At 30.9% G+C, this 25,109-nt stretch overlaps 4 protein-coding genes across 4 annotated transcripts; 2 read left to right on the top strand and 2 right to left on the bottom strand.

Annotated features, from left to right (window-relative positions):
- Positions 1–5,238: 5,238 nt before the first annotated feature.
- LOC148282023 (uncharacterized) lies at positions 5,239–9,379 on the top strand. Its single transcript, XM_088225714.1, has 2 exons — positions 5,239–5,955; positions 6,313–9,379. Exons 1-2 carry the CDS (start codon positions 5,773–5,775, stop codon positions 7,801–7,803), a joined length of 1,674 nt encoding a protein of 557 aa, XP_088081840.1. The 5' UTR covers positions 5,239–5,772; the 3' UTR covers positions 7,804–9,379.
- A 113-nt stretch (positions 9,380–9,492) lies between these two features.
- Positions 9,493–12,748, bottom strand: LOC148282022 (uncharacterized). Its single transcript, XM_088225716.1, has 2 exons — positions 12,419–12,748; positions 9,493–11,689 (listed from the first exon to the last, which is right to left on the bottom strand). Exons 1-2 carry the CDS (start codon positions 12,547–12,549, stop codon positions 10,522–10,524), a joined length of 1,299 nt encoding a protein of 432 aa, XP_088081842.1. The 5' UTR covers positions 12,550–12,748; the 3' UTR covers positions 9,493–10,521.
- Positions 12,749–13,666: 918 nt separating this feature from the next.
- On the bottom strand, positions 13,667–17,163 carry LOC148282021 (E3 SUMO-protein ligase ZBED1-like). Its single transcript, XM_088225703.1, has one exon. It carries the CDS (start codon positions 15,560–15,562, stop codon positions 13,667–13,669), a length of 1,896 nt encoding a protein of 631 aa, XP_088081829.1. The 5' UTR covers positions 15,563–17,163.
- A 5,130-nt stretch (positions 17,164–22,293) lies between these two features.
- Positions 22,294–24,442, top strand: LOC148282020 (transmembrane reductase CYB561D2-like). Its single transcript, XM_088225730.1, has 2 exons — positions 22,294–22,617; positions 23,722–24,442. The coding sequence occupies exons 1-2, from the start codon at positions 22,393–22,395 to the stop codon at positions 24,241–24,243; spliced, it is 747 nt and encodes a 248-aa protein (XP_088081856.1). The 5' UTR covers positions 22,294–22,392; the 3' UTR covers positions 24,244–24,442.
- The last annotated feature ends 667 nt before the right edge of the window (positions 24,443–25,109 follow it).

Below are 25,109 nucleotides of genomic sequence, written 5' to 3'. Positions count from 1 at the left end.
TAAGAAAATTAAATACGTGAAAAATAAAACAAGTACAGTGGAAATCGTTTTTGACAAAGTATTTCAATACATCTTACCATTTTAAGTTGAGAAGAAAATCTAAAACCTAAAAAATATTAGTTACTAAATAATACTCGTAATATAGAACACCGATTGTTTATTAGGCGAAAAAAACGCAATATCTCCATTATTTTACCCTAAATTATGAAATATGATAATGTATTTGAAAAATACTGTAATACCAAAAATTATTTTGAATAAATATCAGTTAAATTATTTTGTATAAGACAGATTTGTTGTAAACATTTTTTTTTTGTGCGAAGCAAAATTACAAACATTTTAACGAAAAAAAAATTATAATTATTATTACGAGTATATTTTTTTATGATGAAATACAGCGTTAAACACCCAATATTATTGGAATTGATTTCTGAATCTTTGGGCATAAAAAAGGCTCCGATTCACCACAGAGGCTGTCTGAAAATGAAATCATTATGTTTGATTTCATAAACAATAATATTTTTTTGGACTAAAACTATAAATTCGATTCGCTGTATTTGATGTGGTGGCAGATGATGCACATTTATCGCAATTTATGCGTACCTACCTCCATTGCCTAATTAATGATTTACAAATCTACATAATCTTGCGCAAAATGTATAAGTCACCCGGGTCGAACCGATACCTATAGACATTTACATAATAATACATAGGACATGCCCTGAGCCCTAAAAAATTTATGACACTTGACGACTTGACTTGTGCCCAAACGCTCAGTCATGCCCAACGCGTATTTAGTCATTCTTCGACTGCTAGCGGGGCGTGACGTTTAGAATCGAAACGAAAATGCCTACTTGTGTCATAAAAACGTGTTAAAATCTTTCGGATAAACATTGTAAAAAGGATTGTGTAATTTTTTTTGGTAAATATTAAGGCTTAAAACTATTAATATTCCAATAAAAATGATATTTTTTGTGAACATGAAACTATGCCAAACAGCGCAATAGGGAAATATCACATACTACGATTAGCGATAAAAATATATGAAATGGATTAAGAATAATTAATTGTATTTTCAAAATCAATATGGATATTGTAGAGAAATGTTTTCATACATAAATGTAAAAAAGAAATTCAATAAAAATATGTTAGTAGAAAAACGCGATGTGTTTGACCTTGGTTGTTGTGACGTCAAGATTCATGAAATTGTTCCACACAAATTTCGATGGCAGGAACAAATAAACATGAATTGTGACGTATTAGGGGCGTGGCCAATGGAATCACCGTTTTTGCGGGAATTCAAAATCACAAATTAATAAGTATTTTTTATGCTACTAATAATTAGCAAAAAATTTTTTTTTTACTGGACAGTATTTTAAAAACCTTTATTACTTTTTTTTTTAAAAAAAAAAAACGTGATATTTCCCTATTGCGAAGCTTTTCTTGATTACAGTGATGCACTGATAACAATATGTTTTTTAAATATAATAAACGTGAGTTTATATTATCTTTTCGTTCCTAAAAATCCAGTGAAAAGAAGTAAATGGGTAGAAATTATAAGGAATTTTAGGAAAGAACCTGATTAGGATCTATCAAAAACGAATGTTAATTGCTAATGTTAAAATACAAACTTTTTTTATGTACCAAAAATGAGTATCCTTTAATTTTTCTGAGCGTATTCATGCACGTTGAATGCAGCCCTGGTGTATAAACACCACTTGGTAACTATGGGTACGTTTTCGTGTCACTACTTTTAAAAATATTTACTCTATAGGGCATGTATTTTATTTAAATTTATATATGGATGAGCAAATCGAAAGATTGTAACCGTGTCTATGATGCTTAAGTACTTACTAACGAATTCTCAAACATTCTTAAAATTACAGATGCCTTACAGCGAAGCTGGGTTGGTCATTTTGCTAAATAATATTTTGTTTTGAATGTAAAAACAATATATACGATACAAACCTACAATTATGAAGGAAAATATAAGCTTTCTCTATTATTCATTCACCAAATGGGAGTGCAATTTTTTAGGTTATAAATATTTCTTAAAAACTATGCTGTAAAAAAAATATGAATTATTAAATTAAATTAAAAATATAAAGTTTGAAATGAAGATTTATAAATATTTTACTCCATAAAATATATTTTTTGTGATCAAAAATATATACAATTATTTATTTTATGTCTGTATACCATTTGAAAGTATTTTTGTAAAATACACTACTTGTATCAATTTAAATTTCTTGTGAAGTGAAGATTAAGAAGAGTGTATTTCAAATGCATTAATTATTGTGTGCTATAAAACCCCACGTGTTGCAGTTATCCATTGTATTATAATATATTTACACAAAAAAATATCGATGTATTGACGCTGAGCGTATGAAAAAATAATCTTTAAAATGATTTAAATTTTAGAATTGAAAAAATATATCTGTAAGTTTTCCAAAAACAATTAAGGATTTAAAGTGTAGGTTTTCGAAAATTGTTATTAATTATTGTAAAAAATGTATATGGACCCTCCCCCCTCAATGGAAATTACTTACTTGATGTCAAGAAAAGAATGAAAATTATTTTATTTGATTTTTCATTGTACAATATTAAACTTAAATGATTTTATTTCAATTTGAAGTGCTCGCTGTATTTGTGAAATATGTTTTTGTTTCTAAAACCCACATATCGTTCCTTCGATCAATAAAAAAATTATGAAGTATGGATTCCCAGTATCAAATTAATTGTATAAATATTTGATATACTGTTTGAGGAAATAAATAGTATATTTTTGTGTCGTTGTTCTATTACTTTTATTAGTTTCATTAAAAATACCCTCTCGGCCCCCTAGCCCTAGTGCATAGTTACCAATACATGAACATTTTAGGAAACACGAATTTTATTTACCTAGAAAGACAATTTGTTTTTTATTTTTATTTTTAAACCAACAGGCATGCACTCCCTAAAAAGAAAACTTTTACGGTCTAGCTGCTATACGGCATAACATTTCACTGGATTAATTTTATTATAAAAAATTAACTTTATATTTTATGTAGGAAAACCACAAATTTTATTGTTCATTGTAGATTTTCTGTTTGAAATGAATATTTTTATAAATTTAAACGCTCTCTGCCGGCTATTACATTTTTTTAAATGATTACATCGTTACATGAGTACACAGGTACACAGATTTCTAAATGGTAAAGTGATATGATATACAAAATAATCAAATACATGTGGACAAAAAAACAAAAATTAAAAATCATTATTATTAAATATTATAAAATCATTAGTCCGATTGGACTCTAACACAAAACGGCTGAATGACCCAATAAATATTTATTTTATTAAATGATATTGAACAGAAAAAGAAAATCATATCAAATACAGATTAATTCATTGCAAAGTTTATGTAATTGAGTGAATGATATGATAATTATTAGTGCTAGAGTATTGTTGTAACTTTGAACTGTCAATTGGTAGACATAATTCTAACGCTCATTGGTCGAATATAACCAGAGACAAAAATTTTACCATAACCAATAGTAGACTCAAAACCATAGACCTTTTACACAATTGTGCATATTTATATCTGAGGAATCATAGACAATTTTTAAGTTGCTTCTTTATTTTTTAAATACGAAATGAACTGTAGCAAGTGTGTTCAATCGGTAAGTCCCGTTAAAGCTCTAAAATGTGCACGATGTTATCTAACTGTACATCCCAAATGCGTGGGAACGACAACAGAAATGTTTAAAAAAATGTCTAAAATATATCGAGCCAACTGGAAATGTGACGAGTGTAAGATAGATGATCCACGATCTAGTACCAGTAAATCTCCAATAGTTTTTACAGAATCCTTTAAGGAGAAAAGCGTAACATCTTCTGGAAAAAAAAATATGGATATTGATTGTAAACTAGAAAAAATTCTCAATCAGAATGATAAAATATTGGAAACTATCTCTTTCCTGTCATCAAAATATGATGACTTACTACTTAAGGTCACAAATCTAGAAGGCGAAAACAACTCCCTGAAAACCGTTAATAATGAACTAGTGACAACAGTCAAAGAGCTAAATTTTCGTGTCTCACAGATGGAACAACAGTCAAGAGAACATAATATCGAAATGCAGTGTATTCCGGAAAATAAAAATGAAAACCTTATTGATTTGGTGACTCAACTGGGAAGGACTGTCAGAATGAAATTAAATGATTCTGACATACTTTCATGCTTTAGGGTGTCTAAATCAAACAAAAGTAGTGATAGACCTCGTTCAGTCATCGTAAAGCTATCTAGCACTAAATGTAGGGACGCCCTGCTTGGTGGTGTTATGAAGTTTAACCGGGAAAACCCAGGAGATAAAATAAATACTTCGCACGTTGGAATTGGAGGAACAAAATTTCCTATATATATTAGTGAACATCTTTCTCCTTCAAACAAAACCCTCCACGCAGCTACGAGGATTAAAGCAAAGGAGAAAAAAATCAAATATGTGTGGACACGAAACGGTCGTATTTTTGTTCGACGGAATGATACATCTCCAGCTATTTTAATTAAGAGTTTAGATTGTCTAAATACTATTAGTTAATTTATAGGTGATTTCTCTTCTTATTTCTTATGCAACAAATGTACATGAAATTGAACAAATAAAATTCTTTTCACTTCGTTAAATATATATTATCAAAATACAAGAGGCATGAAGACCAAAACCGAAAATTTTCATCAAGAGGTTTTAAATAATAACTATGACATAATCTGCTTGACGGAAACTTGGCTTAACTCAACAATATTTAGTGAAGAAATATTTGACCGGCGATATGCTGTCTTCAGAAGAGATCGCGAAACATCAAGTTCTACTTCAAGGCAAGGTGGAGGAGTTTTGATAGCAGTCTCGAAAAAGCTAGTGTCCAATAGAAATAAAACATTTGAAAGTGAAAATGAAGACATTTGGGTGGAAATCAAATCGAATATTACTTCAAACTTTAGTATTTATCTTTGTGTAGCATATATTCCTCCAAATTTAAATATCTCTAACTATAATAGCTGCTTTCAAAAGCTTCAGTACAGATGTCTTCAACGTAAATCAAATTCACAATGCATCATTCTGGGCGATTTTAACATACCTGAAATTAAATGGGTATCAGATGCTTCAGGTAATAATAATTTTCTCTGTCCTACAAATTATACTAGCCCAAAATCATTAATTTTGGTTGACTTTGCATGTATCTGTAACGTTTATCAATTTAATGAGGAAGTTCAGTCGTTTTTTTTTAAATTTTTTTTTGTTAGTGAATTATTAAACTAAGCTAAAAATATTTTTTTTTTTTTTTTGAGTATCCTAATACCATCGCTATGATTTTTTTAAGTTTTGTGATTTTGAAAATTCCCACAAAAACTTCTAAATTACTCCGCGTGTGACGTCACAGGTTCTAGTCGGCTAGTGATCAAAACACACATTTGAACGAAGAACGTAACTGACAAGAAGCAAAGAAAATAGGGGTTTAAGTGACATTTACTTTTCGAACCGCCGTTTGCATGAGTTTAACGACATTGTTTGACATGATCGGACAAGTTTGTTAGAACGACATACAGTTTATTTTTATTGCTGACGTTTAAAAGGTAGACCCCGTAGAATTTATTATAATCACAAACTAAACAATCTAAACATATTAAATACTGTCATAATTGATTCGCTCTTTGTTGAGTTAACTGCTTAGTAAATTTCGATTTTTCGATTAGATTTTATTCTGTGTCCTTATTTGTGATTGTATTTAAATATGCCTTCGAAAGCATGTGCAGTTTTAAAGTGCAGAAACACGTCAAAAAATACAAAACTATTTTTTATGTGTCCGCGTGACGGCGACAGAAGAAGGAAATGGTTTAGCGCTATAAAGTTTCACGGAAAATACAAAAAAGAAGAAACTAAGTCCGTTATTTATGTATGTGGAGACCACTTTAATGTAAGTTTGATTATATTTTAAGTACCTATACCATAACATGAACGTTCTTTTGAAGTTTTTTATAGTTTAAAAAATAATTATTACCTCACCTTTATTATTTTTGTTATGAAAACGTAATAATTTGTTTTAACCTTTTTAAATATCGTTAGGAATGCGAATGCTTTATTTACAAGTTTATAATTCATCTATTCAATTAGTTTGAGAAGAAACATAACCTCTAAACTTAGAAACTTTTTAAAACAATGCAAAACAAATTATGAAGAAGATATTTAACATATTTTGACTATTATAATCTTAATTATTTTAATAATTTTTCACAAAGATAATGCCAATATAAAAAGTGTTTTTTTTTTTCAGCTTGATGAAGATGTAGAGAATTTAATTTCGCATAAGATAACTGGAAATAAAATGCGACTCAAGAAAGAGGTTGTTCCACATGTATTTAAATGGCAGCATAAAAAAGCTGGAATATTACAAAATACGCCTCCAGAATCAACTCGTATCAATTTATTTGCAGAATCCGCTCCTTTCAACGTTGATGATATTTTACTGCCTTCAACTAGTTCACGTTCAAAAATAGATATATCCCCGCACATACTTGGAAGTCAGCGCTCGGCTATCGTTACACACACGGAAACCCCTCAGCATCAGCATACCTCCGCTGATAATATGCAACGGATCTATGAACTGCATACACTAGACCACCCGCCAAACTCTACTGTCAGTTCTGTATGTGACAAAGCGGTGCAAGCAAATATCAAAGTGCGTTGCCAAAGCTTGGGAACTAATACAGTTTCCAAACTAACGTCACTTTTATGTTCTCCGACTAAAGTTAGAAGCGAGAATATAATGTATTCACCGAAAAAACCGCAACACCTTCTCCTGCAATCTTCTGGCAGTGATGTTTCATTAGAAGAAAAAGAGTTTTCAGTATATACATCTGACACAGATTATTTAGCATCAGAAATAGATGTAGAAGAATATAAAGCCACTATGTTAACGGGAATTTTAATGTCTGTTCTGAGGGAACCAAAACTATGTTTAGGTATACCGAAAAAGTCTTACTATCTTATTTCTGTTCTGCAAGAAACTGTTCCTTTATCTTATAGAAATATTTTGATAACTCTAAAGAAGCTGCGCTTAAATGATTCATACGCAATTTTAGGCATGCATTTTGGCTTATCTTCATCTAGTATTTGTAGTATTTTTAATGATTGTTTATATCCATTATCCGCTTGTTTAAAGCAACTTATTGTGTGGCCTGAAAAACATACTTTAAAGCATTTTATACCAGAAGCTTTTAGATATAGATATTCCGACATCACATGCATAATAGACTGTTTGGAAATAGAAATTGAAAAACCGACTGATTCTTTGAATCAGTCTTTAACATGGTCAGAATACAAAGGCTGTAATACCATGAAGTATCTAATCTCGTGTACAGCCGATGGATTAGTCAACTATGTTTCAACTGGTTACGGAGGGCGGGCCTCTGATAGTTTAATCATTCAAGATTGCGGTTACTTAGATTTATTAACACCGGGAATGAAAATTATGGCTGACAGAGGGTTTAAAAATATTTCTGGGGCCTTGTATGCCAAGGGTTGCGAGCTTGTGAGGCCTCCTAGTGTTGTAACCAGCACAAAACCCACCGCCGAAGAAGTTATGGAAAGCAAGAGAATAGCTGCATTAAGAATTCACGTAGAACGAGTGATAGGAAGGCTACGAGAGTTCAAAATGTTGTTACCTCATGCTAGAATTGACAATCACCAAATACACACAATAGATAATCTAATTCTTATTGCTTCTGGCATCATTAACATTCATGATGCACTCATCAAAATGTAATATTTTTTATATTTACATAGGTTTGAAGGCCTAAACTTGTAGTTTTGCATTTTTATTCTGATTATTTTTCTTATATTTTTTCCATTGTGTACTGTTTATTTTTTCTGACCAACTGACTTTTATCAGGGTACTTATAACCTGTATGTCATTATGTTTCTACACATGTTTTCAATCAAATCCGTTTCAAACCTTTTTTTATTCTAGACTTATAATCTGATATGTTATTGTATAGTTATTTTCTTTCTGTAAATGTACCTGTAGATACAAAGTACGTTATTTTCTCTCAAACCTGTTTTCATACTAGATGTGTAACCTGATATGTTATTGCATACTTATTATCTTTCTTTACATGTGCCTGTATATACAAAGTACGTTCTTTTCTCTCAAACCAGTTTTCATACTAGATGTGTAAACTGATATGTCATTGCATACTTATTATCTTTCTTTACATGTGCCTGTATATACAAAGTACGTTATTTTCTATCAAACCTGTTTTCATACTAAATGTGTAACCTGATATTGCATACTTATTATCTTTCTTTACACGCGCCTGTATATACAAAGTACATTCTTTTCTCTCAAACCAGTTTTCATACTAGATGTGTAAACTGATAGTCATTGCATACTTATTATCTTTCTTTACATGTGCCTGTATATACAAAGTACGTTATTTTCTATCAAACCTGTTTTCATACTAAATGTGTAACCTGATATTGCATACTTATTATCTTTCTTTACACATATACAAAGTACATTCTTTTCTCTCAAACCTGTTTTTATACTAGATGTGTAACCTGATATGTTATTGCATAGTTATTATCTTTCTCTAGACGTGCCTGTATATACAAAGTACATTCTCTTCTCTCAAACCAGTTTTCATACTAGATGTGTAAACTGATATGTTATTGCATACTTATTATCTTTCTTTACATGTGCCTGTATATACAAAGTACGTTATTTTCTATCAAACCTGTTTTCATACTAAATGTGTAACCTGATATTGCATACTTATTATCTTTCTTTACACATATACAAAGTACACTCTTTTCTCTCAAACCTGTTTTTATACTAGATGTGTAACCTGATATGTTATTGCATAGTTATTATCTTTCTCTACACGTGCCTGTATATACAAAGTACATTATCTTCTCTCAAACCAGTTTTCATACTAGATGTGTAAACTGATATGTTATTGAATAGTTATTATCTTTATTTACATGTGCTTGTATATACAAAGTACATTATCTTATCTCAAACCTGTTTTCACAGTAGACGTGTAACCTGATATGTTATTGCAAAGTTATTATTTTTCTTTACATGCATGTGTATTTACAAAGTATATTCTTTTCTCTCAAACCAATTTTCATACTATAATAGACTTGTAACCTAATAGGTCATCACATAGTTGTTCTCTTTGTCTATGTACATATTACCCATTACATAATAATAAAAAAAAGCATCTTTTCAAATACACCTTCATGAAAAATGTGTTCTATAATAATTTCTAGTGACCAAAAACATGTACTCATATTTAATGATACGTTTTATTTTAATAAATATATTCTTTTTTTAAAGCGCATTTTGTTATATTCCAACAATATTTTTTTAAAAACTATTTATTGAAACCATGGATTAGTTATTAAATATAAAAAAATAAGTGTCTATTTTAAATTATTATGAAAATAAAACTTTGTTATTAGTGTTACACAATTTTTATTCTTTTACAAGAACACTACTACAGTTTCGGGAGAGCACTCCTCCCATCGACGGGTGATATAAAACTAATATAGTAAACACAGAATATTGTTCACAATGTCATAGAATTTAAACAAAAATAAACAAATTAATCAGTGAAACTTGGAGCAGGGGTTTTTTCCCCTTATCTAAGGTGTTAGCAATCCAAGTTGTTCGATCACTTTTTAGTGCTCTCATTGATGACACACCATTGAGTTTAATTTTTACGTTAACATATTTCGGAACTAAGCTATGTTTGAGGCACTGTTGGTTAAAAAATAAATCTAAACAAATAGTTCTGTATCTTCACATTAAGTTTTTATACATCATTGCCTGGTTTGCCGTACTGGCCAACATTTTTAATATTATGTATATGTATGCAAGTAGGTAAAACATATTTTAAGATAATATTCAACAGTAAAAAAAAAATACAAAACATATGCACTACTTTTTATTCTTCAAATATATACATAATTTTCCCGAGTTTTTTAATTACTCATTTTTCAACAGTGTCAAATGTATACAAAATAACAAATGTGTGTAGTAAAAAGTAAATAAGACAAACGGTGTAAAAAGTAAATCAGTATTTTAATATACTTAAAAGTGAAATAAACTAAAACAACACTTAGTAAATTATACAAATAAAACAAGAAACAGGACAATTTTTTTTTTATTAAAGCACGGTAAAGAATTAAGTAACGTTAAATAGGAAAGTTAAATAAATTAAAACATCCATAAATACAGTAAGAAGCAAAATATAAGTAATTTATATTATTATTTAGCAGGAAACAAAAATGAGAAAAACAAAATAGAATTTAGAGTCTACATCTATGCCAGTCGGATATTCTTATGATTCAGGAACCACAGCCAGGAAGTTCGCTGGATCACAGGGGTAGTGTCTTGCTGGGAAGTCCTCAACAATATGAATAATAAGTGATTATAATGCGGGAAAAGATTTTTGTTAAAAACAGTACATGTACACATTTATTTTATTTTGGGGTAAATGGCGTTAAACCAAAATGTATTGCATTTTTTTATCAAATCCTCACAAAATATTTTGTCATACTCTACAGTCAATGTAGTGATGTTTTTGGTTTTCTCAAAGTCAGGATGAGCTATACAAAATATTCCGGAAGTTTTCTTGGCAAAATGCATCTGTAGTTGTATCTGCGCTAAGTATTTGTTAGCTGGCTTCTGACCTCTAGTATATGTTTTAAAAGTATCCTCGTTGATTGGGCACTTCACCTCCACAACAAAATCATCCGCTATTGCATCTGGAGATGCACCGAGTAGCGGACACTCTCCGTTTAGCAAAATGCCAATTTTCTTCATTCGTTTATTTAGCATTTTACTTAAAACGCCGATAACCTCAGCTTCCAAGTCTCTGCCTCTTTTCATTGCCTTGGTATCTTTAATCGATATGCCACCGAGGATTCTTTCAACAAGGGTACCGTCGAATGTGTGGCAATGTGCAGCTTCGTTTGCCTTGGATGCCGTTATCCTTCCATACCGAAGCTCAGACCAGAGGCCACTATTTGCTTGCTCTTTTGTGGCTTCTGCGGCTTCTTGGCATTGTGTTGAGCTCATCTTAGAACGGAAAAAATTGAGAACTCCAGGAATTCCGATTCCCTCTTCTCGGGACTTCAAAGTTAAATGCCAGAGCGACAGTAGCCTAGTAGGACTTATGTCACTATAGTATTTAGTGAGTTGGGTGTCAGTAACACCTAACTCTGCAGATTTTTTTAAAAAAGCATTTAAAAACTTTCCAACGGGAATGGTTTTTGATGATTGACTGGGTACATTTTTTGTAAAATCTTTGGCCTTTACGAATTTTATTGTTGTTCCAATTTTCGATAAAACTGACTTGGTCCAGTAGCACTTTGTGGATGTAGTTGCCGGCTCCTCACTTCGTCGGTGCATCCATGTGAGAAAGGCAATAGCGTGTTTACAACCACCTTGGCTTGCAGCACAGCCTTCACACTTGACGGATTCTATTTTTCCATCATTTTCATTGCAGACCAATGTAACTCCATAGCCTTGGCTGCGCACTTTATGTTCGGGAGTTATTTTTGCTTTTACACTGCAAACACCTCCTGAACGCCTCAGCTGGACATAACCAACAGCATTATCACCGTAGCTCTCTCTTGTTGATCTGAAAAATAAATACTCACATTACTATCATTTATGTGTGAAATATTAAAGATATTATTTTACTTTTTTCAATGTTAAACAGCTTTGAAAAAAAAATTCATCATCATCATCCCCCTTCCGCACCTTATGGTGCATAGGTCACTGCATTGATCGCAACTTATTTTGATCATTTTTGTTACATGAAGGTAAGATGATCAGTATTACGCCTCAGGTACCAGTCCAGAGACTATGAAATATTCTAGTGTGAAAACGCCCTTTTAAATAAATATTTCATATCAACCATGTCAGGAATTGAACCCGAGACCTCTTGCATGGTAGGCAAACGCGTTGACCATTACACCACGAGGCCGACATTTTTAAAGAAAATTATTAAAATAAAAAAAATTTAAAGGAATGAATATTTTCATAAAAACTTTCAATAGTAATTTGAAGATTAACATTGAAAAAATAAAAAGCAAAAATCGATTTTGAACTATTTATGAATCTAAAACACCAATAAAAATATTTATTTTAATGTTAAGTTGAAGTCTTCATGAAAACATATCTGGTTTCCATTATATTCCTTAGACAAATAAAAGAACTTTGAACTATTTATTACTTCGGAAATAAATCATTAATAAATAATGTGAGTAAACATTTTGAAGTTTATTGAATATTAACTTACAAAATAGATGAAACTACATCGACGTGATAAAATATATTACGGGAAAAAGTAATGAAACAAACAAACCTTGCTGCTTTAACTCCTTTAATTTCTGCACTTATAAAATCCTTATTGTTACAAAAATACTCGGCCATCATTATCGAATCAATTTTTGGCAGGTTATCGGATCTCGCCTCGACAAATCCACTTTCCGTCATTTAAAAAAAATGGTTATGGAAATTATATTATATATGTATGTATGTTTAGAATACGTAATTCTAATTTTTAAACCGTTTTTCGTTTAAAACGTTGAAAGCACAATGAAAAAATAACAAACACAAACACGGCAGGCGAATCAAGACCGAAAACATCAGATGTAAACAAAGTTATGTCAAAGCACCGGCTGTCAAGTCAAAACAAAAACACGCTAACGTTGCTGGTAATGGTGGGAAGAATCGAATTAAAATAATCGAAATATTCGATTATTAAAAAGATCGAGACATTTCGAAATGCTTAAAACTAATCGAGTTCACTCGTACTAATCGGAAAAATAATCGAGATATCTCGAATGAATTCATTCGATCTTGACATTTCGAGACAATCGAGATATGATTTCGATCTTGACATTTCGAGACAATCGAAATATGATTTCGATCTTGACATTTCGAGACAATCGAAATATGATTTCGATCTTGACATTTCGAGACAATCGAAATATGATTTCGATCTTGACATTTCGAGACAATCGAAATATGATTTCGATCTTGACATTTCGAGACAATCGAAATATGATTTCGGACTTGAGATTTCGAGACAATCGAAATATGATTTCGATCTTGACATTTCGAGACAATCGAAATATGATTTCGATCTTGACATTTCGAGACAATCGAAATATGATTTCGGACTTGACATTTCAAGACAATCGAGATATAAATTTGGACATGACATTTCTAAAGCAATGGTAATCAATTTTAATAATTTTTCGGAGGTGTAAAATATCACTCATGTTCATTAAAATTCAAATATGTAATGTTAAATAAATTGTTGCTATGGGTTCATATTTAATATTTATAATATAAAGGGACTAACCTGATAAGGATGTAGGTAAACATTTACAACTTTTAATTGATTCCAAAAATTGATACAAATGTTTGAATGCTGATTTAAAAAAAATACAAGTTCCAACATGGTTTTAACACGACACCTTTGTTAAAATTATCACTTATTCACTTAAAAATATTGTAGTAATATTATAATATTGTTTTAAAGTAGACAATGTTTTTTTTTTTGTCATTCATAAAATGTTTTTTTATACACATATACATAATATTTTTACTCAATTAAATTATCGTTACTATTTAAAAAAATTAAGAAATCCAGATTTTTTGGCAATAAACGATTTCGCCGTAAATTTGTAAGTTGTCCTGCTTTGGAAAAAACTCTTTCAGAAGGTACAGATGTTGCCGGTAAGCACAAATATTTTTTTTGCAATTTATATATTTCCATCAAAGATTTTGCGTGGGTCTGACAAAATGGTAAAGGGTTATTTGAACGCTGTAGATGGGGCAAGTCTATAAACTGTTTAATCATATTGGTACTCGTAGAAACGGGAGTGACAGTTGATTGTTTTTCGGAAATTTTTGCGTCAAAGTGTGACCAAACATCATCTAATTCTACATCCATTATCTCACTTACTGGCTCTGGATCTATTTCAATTGCATGTCTGGAAGAATTGATCAGAGTTGACAATTCCTCTGTGACCCATCTCTGGGCATTATTGGCATTGTCTTCTGATCCAAAAGCGGTTTTCTTAAATCTGGGATCCAGGAATGTTGATTTTGCTACCACTTTATCATTTTCTAAATTGCCAATTCGCCTTGAAATAATTTCAGTTAATTTAAATCGCAATAGTCTCCCGCTCTCCGTAGTAGAGCTTCTATTTCTAAGTGTGAGTTGAAGTCCTCGAATTAGTGGTATAATCATCGACATCGTGGGATATTTTTCTCCTGACAATTGTGACGTGATGCTGTCTAGTGGCTTTAATATTGGCGTTATATCAGAAATTAATAACCAATCATCGGCATCTAAATTAGATGATTGTGGAAGAGAAGACAATGCTGCTGAAAGAGGAAGTTTCACCTGAAGAAGCCGCTCTAACATAAATAAGGTAGAATTCCACCGCGTGGACACGTCTTGCTTTATTTTTAATTGAGGTAAATTCATCTGCTCCTGAATTTCCCTCAATTTTTCTGATGCTAACACACTATGTTTAAAATACCCAACGAGTGACCTGCATTTTTTTAAAGTAGCTGTTACTTGAACCACTGACTCTATTGCTTCCTTTACACTTAAATTTAAGGTGTGAGCTACGCAGGGATGATGTCTTTTTTTTAAGTGAACTGTTACAGCATTTTTCATATTTGCTGCATTATCCGAAACGACAACAAAAACTTTATTTAATATATCCCATTCTTTCAAAATGCAAGAAATAATGGACGCAATATTTTCTCCACTGTGCTGATCCCGCACTTCTTTCGTGGCAATGGCTGGAGCGAATAATTTGTCTTGATAAATAAAATGACATGTAACCGTTATATATGCCTTGGTACTGTCGGATGTCCACATATCTGTAGTTATTGCTATATGTTCAACGTCTTTCAGCATAGTTTTTAATATTTGTTTAATGTTATCGTACATTTCAGGCAACATTTTTGTTGAAAGTATTTTCCTACTCGGAAGTGTATACCGTGGATTTAGCTTTTTGAGAAGATTGCGAAAACCAACATCTTCAACTATAGACAATGGTTGGTAGTCCGTTACTATCATTTGGACAACGGCTTTGTCTATTGCATCCATTTCCGATTGTGGTAACTCCGTTGACTCGTACTGTGCCATAAGCCTAACTTGTCGAACGCGTTTTGGCTGTGAAGGCGCGGATGAAGCACACATTGATGCTGATGCTCCTGACGTAGATGGAACATCTATATTCCCTTGTGCTCGAGATGTGGAGGCTTGAACCTCGACGTTGATATTTTCCGGCTCAATCGTTATTGCTAATGCCCTATTCAATTGAATAGGATGTTTACATTTTATGTGCACATTTAAATTAGTTGTATTACCAAAATACTTTATGTACGTTTTACACAAATTACACACACAATGTTTTTTATCATCAGAAAACTTAAAAAACTCCCACACGACCGACCTTTTTTTCCCTGACCTCATCATTTTGATTTAGGAAAAATATTTTGCGAACCGACTTGAACCACTCGAATGAGCTAGACCAAACAGACGAATTATAACAATTAACAATAGAAGTAAAATTGTACAGATAAAATGTTACGTATTATGGAATTCCCATTGCTATGGGAATCCCCGATGTCAGCCGTCTAAAGTGGGGGATTTTGTTTCCATTAGCTACCTAGCTATTATATTGAGGAATGTTTAAAATAAAAATATATTGTGTATTGTATAATGAGGAAGTACGGTGCTACGGGAAATTGAATTTAAAAAAAGTTTTACCATGCGCGGTAAGGTTAGGCGAAGTTTCTTGCAAATGTATGAAAAAAAATATTTTGATGAAATATAACGCGGAGTAATGAAATTTAAAAATGACAAAACTGTACCAAATTAAATACGTACCAAAGTAAAAACGTACCAAATTAATAAGGAAGTTCAGTCTTTTTAATTAAAAAAAAAAAATAGTTTTATAAAGCGCTATAATTAATAAAATTAAATATTCGTTTTTATTAAAACAATTTTTTAATATATTCTCATGAAATTTGAATGCACCGTTTATTGCTCCTAAACATGTTTTATACTTAATTTCCTGTAGGGCTGAATTCCTCATTATTATTTATTATTTTGATATACTTTGTTATTACAAGTGTACATGTTTATCCCTCCTCCTCTCAATGCTTCAAATAAATGTCAGCAGGTTTTTTTTTTTTTTTTTTGGCCGTTTTCTGACATTTCACGCATTAAAAAAAAAAATCGATTAATTCGATGTTTGCATTCGATTATTTGCATGTCTCGAATGCTTGTATTTCGATTATCTAAGTATTTCGATTATTCCCATCACTAGTTGCTGGTATCGAAAAAATGGCTACGCCGGAAACCGGAAATCTCTCACCGGTCGCCATAACTACATTATAACGTTATGATTTATTGGCTATTATAAGCACGTGATCATGAGAACCAGTGACGTATTAAAGTAGTGCATTTTATTAAAATCATTTTTAATAATTTTTTCGTACATTTTCCAGAACTTTCATAATACAATTAAATGTTTTAATTCTTATCACGAGTAAGAAAACATTTTTTATATTCATTTTCCCGTAGGGCTGAAGTTCCTCATTATCAATGCAATCATAATGGTCGAATATTGGATCTAGTTTTCTCTGATAAAAATAATTTAAAAGTTTTTCCAGTCGACGGTCTTGTAGCAATTGATCAGCATCATCCAGCAATCGAAATTTCATTTGAAATTGAGAATACTCAATTATTGAATGAAAATTGCGAAACTTTCAAATACAACTTTAAAAAATGTAATTACGAACTCTGCCGTCAAGACATATCATCTGAAGACTGGAAGATGAAGTTTGGAGAACATAATACAAATGATATGGTCTTGATTTTCTACAACATTTTATGGGAAATAATAAATAGACACGCCCCATTTAAAAATAGTAAATCAAATTGTAATTATCCACAATGGTTTAGTAAACCATTAATTAAGGTTTTAAAAGAAAAACATAAAATGCGGACGAGGGCGAAAAAATACAATAATCCACTGGATTATGAGGCATTCTCCATCCTAAGAAAAAGATCCAAAGCTTTGCAAAAGAAATGCTATAGAACTCATATTAAATCTGTTGAGGAAGGCTTAGTAGACAATATGAAGGTATTCTGGTCATTTTCTAAAACACAGCGTGCTACTAACTGTATTCCAAAAGTTATGATATATGAAAATGAACGCGCCAGTGATGGAATTGCCGTAGCTGAAATGTTCTCGAATTATTTTGCCTCTGTTTTCAGTAAATCAAACATTGTTCAGAATGTATCAAATACATCCAAAGTATCAAATGATAGATACTACCAATTTAACCTATCTGATTTAAAAATTAACGAAGATGTAATCAAAATTTCTCTAAAAAATTTGGATATTAATAAGGGTCCAGGGCCTGACCAGATACCAAGTATGTTTTTAAAAAACTGCAGTAATGAATTAAGCAAACCATTGTACATGATATTTAATAAATCTCTTAATGAATGTATTTTTCCTGATCTGTGGAAGATTGCTAATGTGACCCCCATCCATAAATCTGGGGATAAATCGTCTGTCACGAATTACAGACCTATTTGTATTCTTTCATGTTTTGCCAAAGTTTTTGAATCGTTAATCTATAAAGTTGTTCTGGAATATGTTAAGCCATTAATTTGTCCCAAACAACACGGTTTTCTTCCTAAAAGATCTATTAATTCTAACCTTCTGGAATATTGTGACTATATTTGTTCATCATTTAATAAAAAATGTCAGGTGGATGCTGTGTATACAGATTTCCAGAAGGCCTTTGATAAAGTTAACCACCATATATTGATACAAAAGTTGGAAGCAATCGGTATACATGGCGATCTTCTAAATTGGATGATATCTTATTTGAAAAACAGAACCCAAATTGTATGCATAAATAAATTTGAATCATCACCTTTAACTGTAACATCTGGTGTGCCGCAGGGCTCTAATCTTGGACCATTATTATTTTTAATTTTTATAAACGATCTTGGCTCCCTCTTAGAGTGTAATTATCTTTTCTATGCTGATGACTTGAAAATATTTCGTAAAATTGAATCAACAGATGATCACGCAATGCTTCAAAAAGATCTTGATTCCTTAAGTGAATGGTGTAAACTGAATGATATGCACCTTAATGTTAAAAAATGCTATCAAATAACGTTTACAAGAAAAAGAACTCAAAACTGTTTTACTTATAGCATTAATAATATTGACCTCAACTCAGTAAGCACAATCCGAGATCTTGGAATCACATTTGACTCACGTTTAACTTTTTCCAATCATTTCAATATTGTTAAAGAGAAATCTTTACAAATGCTGGGCTTCATACACAGAATATCCAAGCCATTTAGAAATGCAGCATCAATAATTTGTTTGTATAATTCTCTTGTACGTAGTAAGTTGGAATTTGGAAGTATTGTTTGGTCACCTCATTATGTGATTTATAAAAATATAATTGAAACTGTACAGAAAAAATTTCTTCGTTCTTTGTCGTTTAAGTGTAACATGGGCAGAATACTTCAATGTTATGAAGAGCGCTTGGAGTATTTTAAAATTGAAAAGTTAGAAACTAGGAGACAAATTATAGATATGATGTACTTGTATAATATAATTCACAATAATGTTGATTCAGTGTTTTGTGTTCAAAGTGTGTCATTGTACGTTCCCCGTAGGCGCCTTAGATCACCTAATACATTTTACCTTCCAATTTTTACAAACAATATGGCACATTTTAACCCTCTTGCAAGTATGTTAAGACTCTATAACAAAATGGAAAAAAAAGTTAGCATTGACATTTATCATGATAGAGCAAATAGTTATAAAAAAAACATTACTATGTATCTTAGATCAAATGCCTAATCCATAGTTTTGTGTATGTAAATTAATTTTGGTCTTTTTTTATTATATCTTATATGTTTTTAATTTCTCTTTTCTTTTCTTTAAAAAAAAAAAAAATCTTTCTTTATTTTTACATTTCACTAAACTTAATCTTTACCATTACTTAAATTGAATTTACACTCTTATTTTATATAATTTATGAAAGATGTTGAAGTTCTGTAATTGAGAATATATGTAAAGAACGTTAGTTATGCTCACTTGAAAAATGTATGTATTGTATGTATTCTTGTTGAACTTCCAAATAAATTAAAAAAAAAAAAAAAAAAAAAATTTGTAAATATTAAATAATGCTGTCTGTGTTTATCGTGTACAAGTTATAGGAACATTAAAATTTATAAAACTCGAATAAAGCGAGGGTGTTCAACCAGCCATTAAAAAATAATATAAAATAACCAAATCACTAATTGTCTTTCTTCTAGATATGTTTTTAAATTATGATATAAATAAATTAATTACAATGATTTTTTCTGATCTGATGATGCTGGTGAGACTTGTAAAAAGGAGAGCAAACTGCGGAATTATATTCTAAATTCTTTCCAACATGAGCCAAACAACATTTTGATTTATTTTAATATTTTACTGTTCCTAATATTTTATAATACTGGTTTTAACCAAGACATTTTATGGCTGTATTGTTAATATGTACATTGATCAAACGTGAGACCCATTTTTGTGAAACGATATACGAGTAAAATGACACTTATCCAAAAATTTGGAAAATGACACTTATCCAAAAATAAAATGAAATAATTTTGATTACCTACATCATTTACCTGATTTTTCTAGATTTGACTCGAAAACGTTATGATGAGGTTCATTGGTTTTTCAAAAAAAATATTTTTTTTTGTTAATTAGAGACTATTAAACTAAACCAGAAAAATGATATTATCAGCTATAGGATTTTTATTTATTTATTTATTTATTTATTTATTTACGGACAAAGTCCATTATAAACATTACAATTAAAAGAAATTTTTACAAAGGAATAAAAAAATATAAGGAACAGAAATAAGCAGCAAAGACAGATGATAGATTTTTTAGATTAAGTAAAAAGCATAGGCTAACTATACAGATTCTTTAGCTGATTTGTAAAGAAAGACATCCTTACACCATAATAATCAAGATCTTGATGATCGTTCACCCGCCTGATCATTCTGGGCAAAGGCGACTGTGCACCATAATTGGTCCTGTAGTGACCGAGGAAAAGCATTTCATTATTTCTTAGTCTACGGGTGGGAACGTTAAAAAGAATCTTTTGCAAAATTTCAGGGGCATCAATGAGACAGTTCATAATTTTATACATGCAGATTATATCTGCAATGCATCTGCGTTTTTCAAGACTTGATATGCTTAAAAACCTCTCCATATCAGAATATGAATAGTCTCCTCTTTCCAATCCCATCTTCCATGCAATTTTTCTTATAAAACGATGTTGAACTGATTCAAGGCGCTTGATATGAACAGCATAATGAGGGGACCAGATTACAGATGCATATTCAAGAATAGGGCGAACTAAAGAGCAATAAAGTGTTTTAAGTGTAAGCATACTTTGGAAATCAGACGTAGTTCTATTAATAAAGCCTAAAATTTTTAAGGATCTGTTTACTATATTATCAAAGTGTTCCAGAAAAGTTAGTTTATTATCTAGGATCACTCCAAGATCTCTTATAGAGGTGACAATCGAAAGAACTTGGCCATTAAGTTTATAATCAAAAATAAAAGGATGTTTACATTTATGGTATGAAATAATTTTGCATTTATCGATGTTAAGTTCCATGTTATTAGTTTTGCACCAAGTATGAAATGCATTTATGTCTTCTTGGAGTCTGACACAGTCATCAATATTTTTAATTTTTGAAAGTTTTGTAATTTTTAAATTACTCCACCTGTGACGTCATAAGTTCTAGTCGGTGAATTCTGCTGATTGGTAAGTTGGCTTCCTGGAAACCGGAAATCTATCACAACTATCATTGGTTGATCTTGCGAAGTAGTTCGAAATGGTTCATTTTTATATTTTTTTTCATACGTTTTCAAGAAACTTCGCAGTACAATTAAATGCTCTAATTTTTACCACGTATAAGAAAACATTTTTCTATCCAACTTTCTACAGCATTAAACTTCTTAATTGTCAAACAAGTAATATGTGTGAATTTTTTAGGTCATCAGCTAATAAAATTATAATAACTCCATCAAATACATGAACCGACACGTCATATCAGTATCAGTAATGGTCCCAAATGAAAGCCTCGCGTTACACCAATAATTGATGTACACGTTAGAATTCGCAACCGTTTAAAGAAAAGCCTTTTTGCTGTATTGCATAGAACAAAAGCATTCCAAAATTTTGGTTTGGTTTTCTGTTGGTGCAATGGGCGCTTTTGGTTTGATCAGACCTGAGTACCCCATTGTATTGCTATAAACTGTAGCTAACTTCGTGGTTAATAATCATATAATGTTTTTTGTCCATATGGGGGACTCTACTAATGGCGTACTATTACTCTAAGGAATAAACACAACCTCCGATATTCACAGATTTTTTTGTTTGGAACAAAAGGCGTGGAGATCTGATTTATTTAAAAATTAAAGAATATGATTTATTACCTACACCAAACTACAATGATAATATTTTTAAATAATAAAATATTTTACGTTGGCTTGATTTTTTGTGTTTGTATAATAGAAACTGTAAAAAATCGAAAAAGGCCAAGCTAGTACAAACAACGCCATTTATAATATTGACCTAATACTATTAGCTTAGCTTTATTTTTCAAACTAGAGTTTTCTGTAGACCGATAAATTCGGAATCGTATGATAAATAAATTAAGGAAAAGAAAAGACCTCTGGCAGTCTAAGCACCCCTAAACTCTAAAGCCCTGAGCCACCTAAGAATGTCGTTCGAGATAGAAAACGTACATAGTAGGTATCGGTATCAACTCTAAACATCATAAATGTCTGGACAGATTAATGAAAAATAAGACCTAGACTTTTCGGAAACTGGAGTGCAGATTTTTTTTAAAAGAGACAAATTTAATATTATAGTCCTTTCTCCAAAACGAATTTCAATACCATTTGTCAATCAATGAAAGTATATAATTTATTATAAAGTCAAAACAAATATTCCCCTTAACAACATTGCCTTTAAATAAATTTATTTTTATTGTTGTATTATAAAAAGGGTTCGTAGTTCCTACTTAAAAAGTAGGTACTATGTGGTGCCTACCGTCGGTAAACGATCGATATGTCACTAGCCACTAGTTGCTCGCACATTCCCACACATGTTGAATGTTGAATTCTAATTTGACATTGACGTACGATATAAAGTTTTTGTTGTTATCTCGTGACGTGACGTTTTAAACAAAATCAAATGGATTGCTTGGAAGAAGAGAGCGGTCAAGATTTGGACGAGGTGGCAAGAGGCGATTCTTCCGAAAACTCACGGCTCGTAAATCCTCCATCTAACGCAAAAATGAATTATTTAAATATCGTCAACAATGTTGGATGTTTAGTATTTACAGCGTACATAATTTATTTATGTTTTATGGACGGCGTTACACTGTTTTCATTCCACCCGACATGCATGACAATCGGCGTAAGTAAAATCACCAATTTCTCGAATATATTCCTTACCATATGTTAAAAAGTGTACCGAAAGTAATGCATAATGTACGATTAAATTATGTTTATTCTTATATTTAACCTATTCAAACTAACGTTTTGGTTAAATGTCAATATAATTCTTATGTTACGGGTAACATAACACCCACATCAATATTTTATTATAAACACGTAAATAACACAATACCAATTTCAATTAAAAAATAATAATTTGCATATAAATCTATTTATCATTTATATCTAATATTTATCTGCTTAAATGGATTTCATTCTCTGTAAAATATTATTTTGTTAATTTTACTAATAGAAAAAAATATACAATTAAAGTTTTTTGAGTAAAAGTTTAAAAATTCTAATTTTGACCAAGAATTTCTAGTACCTAGTTTTAAAGATCTAGAATTAATTTATTATTTTACCAGAAAATGATGAATATTCTGTGTTAGGTCCAGTATTTGTTTATTTATGTTTTATTAAGTAAGTTTATGACATCTTAGGAACTAATAAAAACATATATTTAATAACATTAAAATTTTATTTCAAAATTTATCGAGACCACATATTTTTTTTTAAATATTTCAAAGCTTTCCATTTCTTTTTCACCGTATAAATTCCTTGAGCAATGAGTTTTGAGACTCTGTTTTTCTCATCATTGGTAATTTTTATATATTTCTTATCTCTAGTTTCGTACATACATATGACATTGTTGGTTAAATTTGATTAAATTTTTATTTTATTAAACCCCTATTTATGTAGGTATAACTGAATGTAACTTGTTCATCATGTCGGTCTCGCGGTGTAATGGTCAGCGCGTTTGCCTACCATGCAAAAGGTCTCGGGTTCGATTCCCGACATGGTTGATATGAAATATTTATTTAAAAGGGTGTTTTTACAATAAAAATATTTCATAGTCTCGGGACTGGTACGTGAAGTGTAAGACTGATCATCTTACATTCATGTAACAAAAATGATCAAGATACGCTGTGATTGGTGATTAGGTGCGGAAAGGGAATGATGATGATGAACTTGTTCATTGTAAATCACCGTCGTCAAACTATTTACAAATAATATTTGTTTTTAGTGGCTTCTACTGATGACAGTAGCTGTGAATTCTATGAGTCCGGGAGATATGGCGACTGAATGGATGCCAGTAAAGAACCGTACCACTCGCCATTGGATATTGCAATCTTTAGCTCTCGTCATACTTACTATTGGCTTTCTGGCAATAGTCATCAACAAATTTCTCTTAGACAAACCTCACTTTGCAACTCTCCATGCTAGTTTCGGACTGTCAGCTTATATTCTGGCTCTGGGTGCAGCGAGCGGAGGAATTTCCGCCAAGTATAGTATGAAGTTCAAAAAGTTTATCGCACCATTGTATATTAAGTTTGTTCACATCGCTGCAGGTCTAGTTACATTTGTCCTCGGAGTGATGACCATTATTCTGGGACTGTACTCTGGATGGTGGAAAGGGGGTGACAATATGCGCTATTTCAGTATTATCATTTTGCTGCTTGTTGTTATCATGACCGTATTACGTCCGGCCGTTAAACTGTTTGTTCGCGTAAGAGAGAGGATTACTTACATTAAATCTTCCTCTTAAATGAGATTATTTCATTATTATTCTGCAGTGTATTTGAATATTTTTTTGGTGCTCGATATACGTACGTTGTATTAGTTACTATTATTTAAGTAAATGCAGCTTATTTTTATTGTATTTCATATAAAATAATCAGCCTAATATTATTTAAGTATAGCTTAGCGCATTGAATAAAGAAAATGAATGTGCAGTGATAAAAAAATACATGAATTTAATATTTAAAATTACCTAAAATATAAAGATGCTAAACAGCAACAAGAAGAATGTTTAAAAATGTACATTTCATTCTTCGTTAATCAAACATGTGAATTTGTGATAGTATATACAATCATGATTATCACTGGAATTAATATTAATTCCCATTTATCTCAAATATTAACATAATTTGTTATTATTATTATTAATAATTAAGGTCAAAAATTACGGGTGATGAATTACAGCATAGTACACTCAAATTTAGGAAAAAAGTATTTGAATTGTTTATGCATAATTAAGCTAGGATTTTATTTAATCTCGCTGGGAATCAAACCCCTAACCTCTTGCATAAAAACCCCGAATCTTGGCCATTATACTACGGAGCCGTCACTGATGATAAGTATTTTTAATCCCTTATATGTGTGACTGTAGATTAGTTATATAAAAGTCATTATGATAAATAAAAAACTTGCATTTTTATTCAACCTTTCAATGTGAATAATCATTTACTTTGACTTTTTAAAGTTGAAGTTAAAATGTATGTATGATTTTAAATTTGAAATATTCCCTTTTACTACTAAAAATCCACATTCCTAAAATATAATAATAATTATAGCCTAAAAATGTTTTTATTATGTTTTTAATCACTTGGTTCTTTTAATATTATAATTTTA

This window comes from Micrasema longulum, unplaced genomic scaffold (assembly GCF_059751315.1).
Source record: "Micrasema longulum isolate JH-2025_06_02 unplaced genomic scaffold, ASM5975131v1 h1tg000383l, whole genome shotgun sequence".
Lineage (NCBI taxonomy): Eukaryota > Metazoa > Arthropoda > Insecta > Trichoptera > Brachycentridae > Micrasema > Micrasema longulum.
This window is presented reverse-complemented; position numbering and strand designations above follow the sequence as displayed.

Coding starts and splice junctions, on each gene's coding strand:
- LOC148282021 (XM_088225703.1), bottom strand. CDS start 15,562: ATGATGAGGTCAGGGAAAAAAAGGTCGGTCGTGTGGGAGTTTTTTAAG.
- LOC148282023 (XM_088225714.1), top strand. CDS start 5,773: ATGCCTTCGAAAGCATGTGCAGTTTTAAAGTGCAGAAACACGTCAAAA. Junction 5,956..6,312: donor TATGTGGAGACCACTTTAAT/GTAAGTTTGATT, acceptor TTTTTTTTTCAG/CTTGATGAAGATGTAGAGAA.
- LOC148282020 (XM_088225730.1), top strand. CDS start 22,393: ATGGATTGCTTGGAAGAAGAGAGCGGTCAAGATTTGGACGAGGTGGCA. Junction 22,618..23,721: donor CGACATGCATGACAATCGGC/GTAAGTAAAATC, acceptor ATTTGTTTTTAG/TGGCTTCTACTGATGACAGT.
- LOC148282022 (XM_088225716.1), bottom strand. CDS start 12,549: ATGACGGAAAGTGGATTTGTCGAGGCGAGATCCGATAACCTGCCAAAA. Junction 11,690..12,418: donor AAAGGAGTTAAAGCAGCAAG/GTTTGTTTGTTT, acceptor TTTATTTTTCAG/ATCAACAAGAGAGAGCTACG.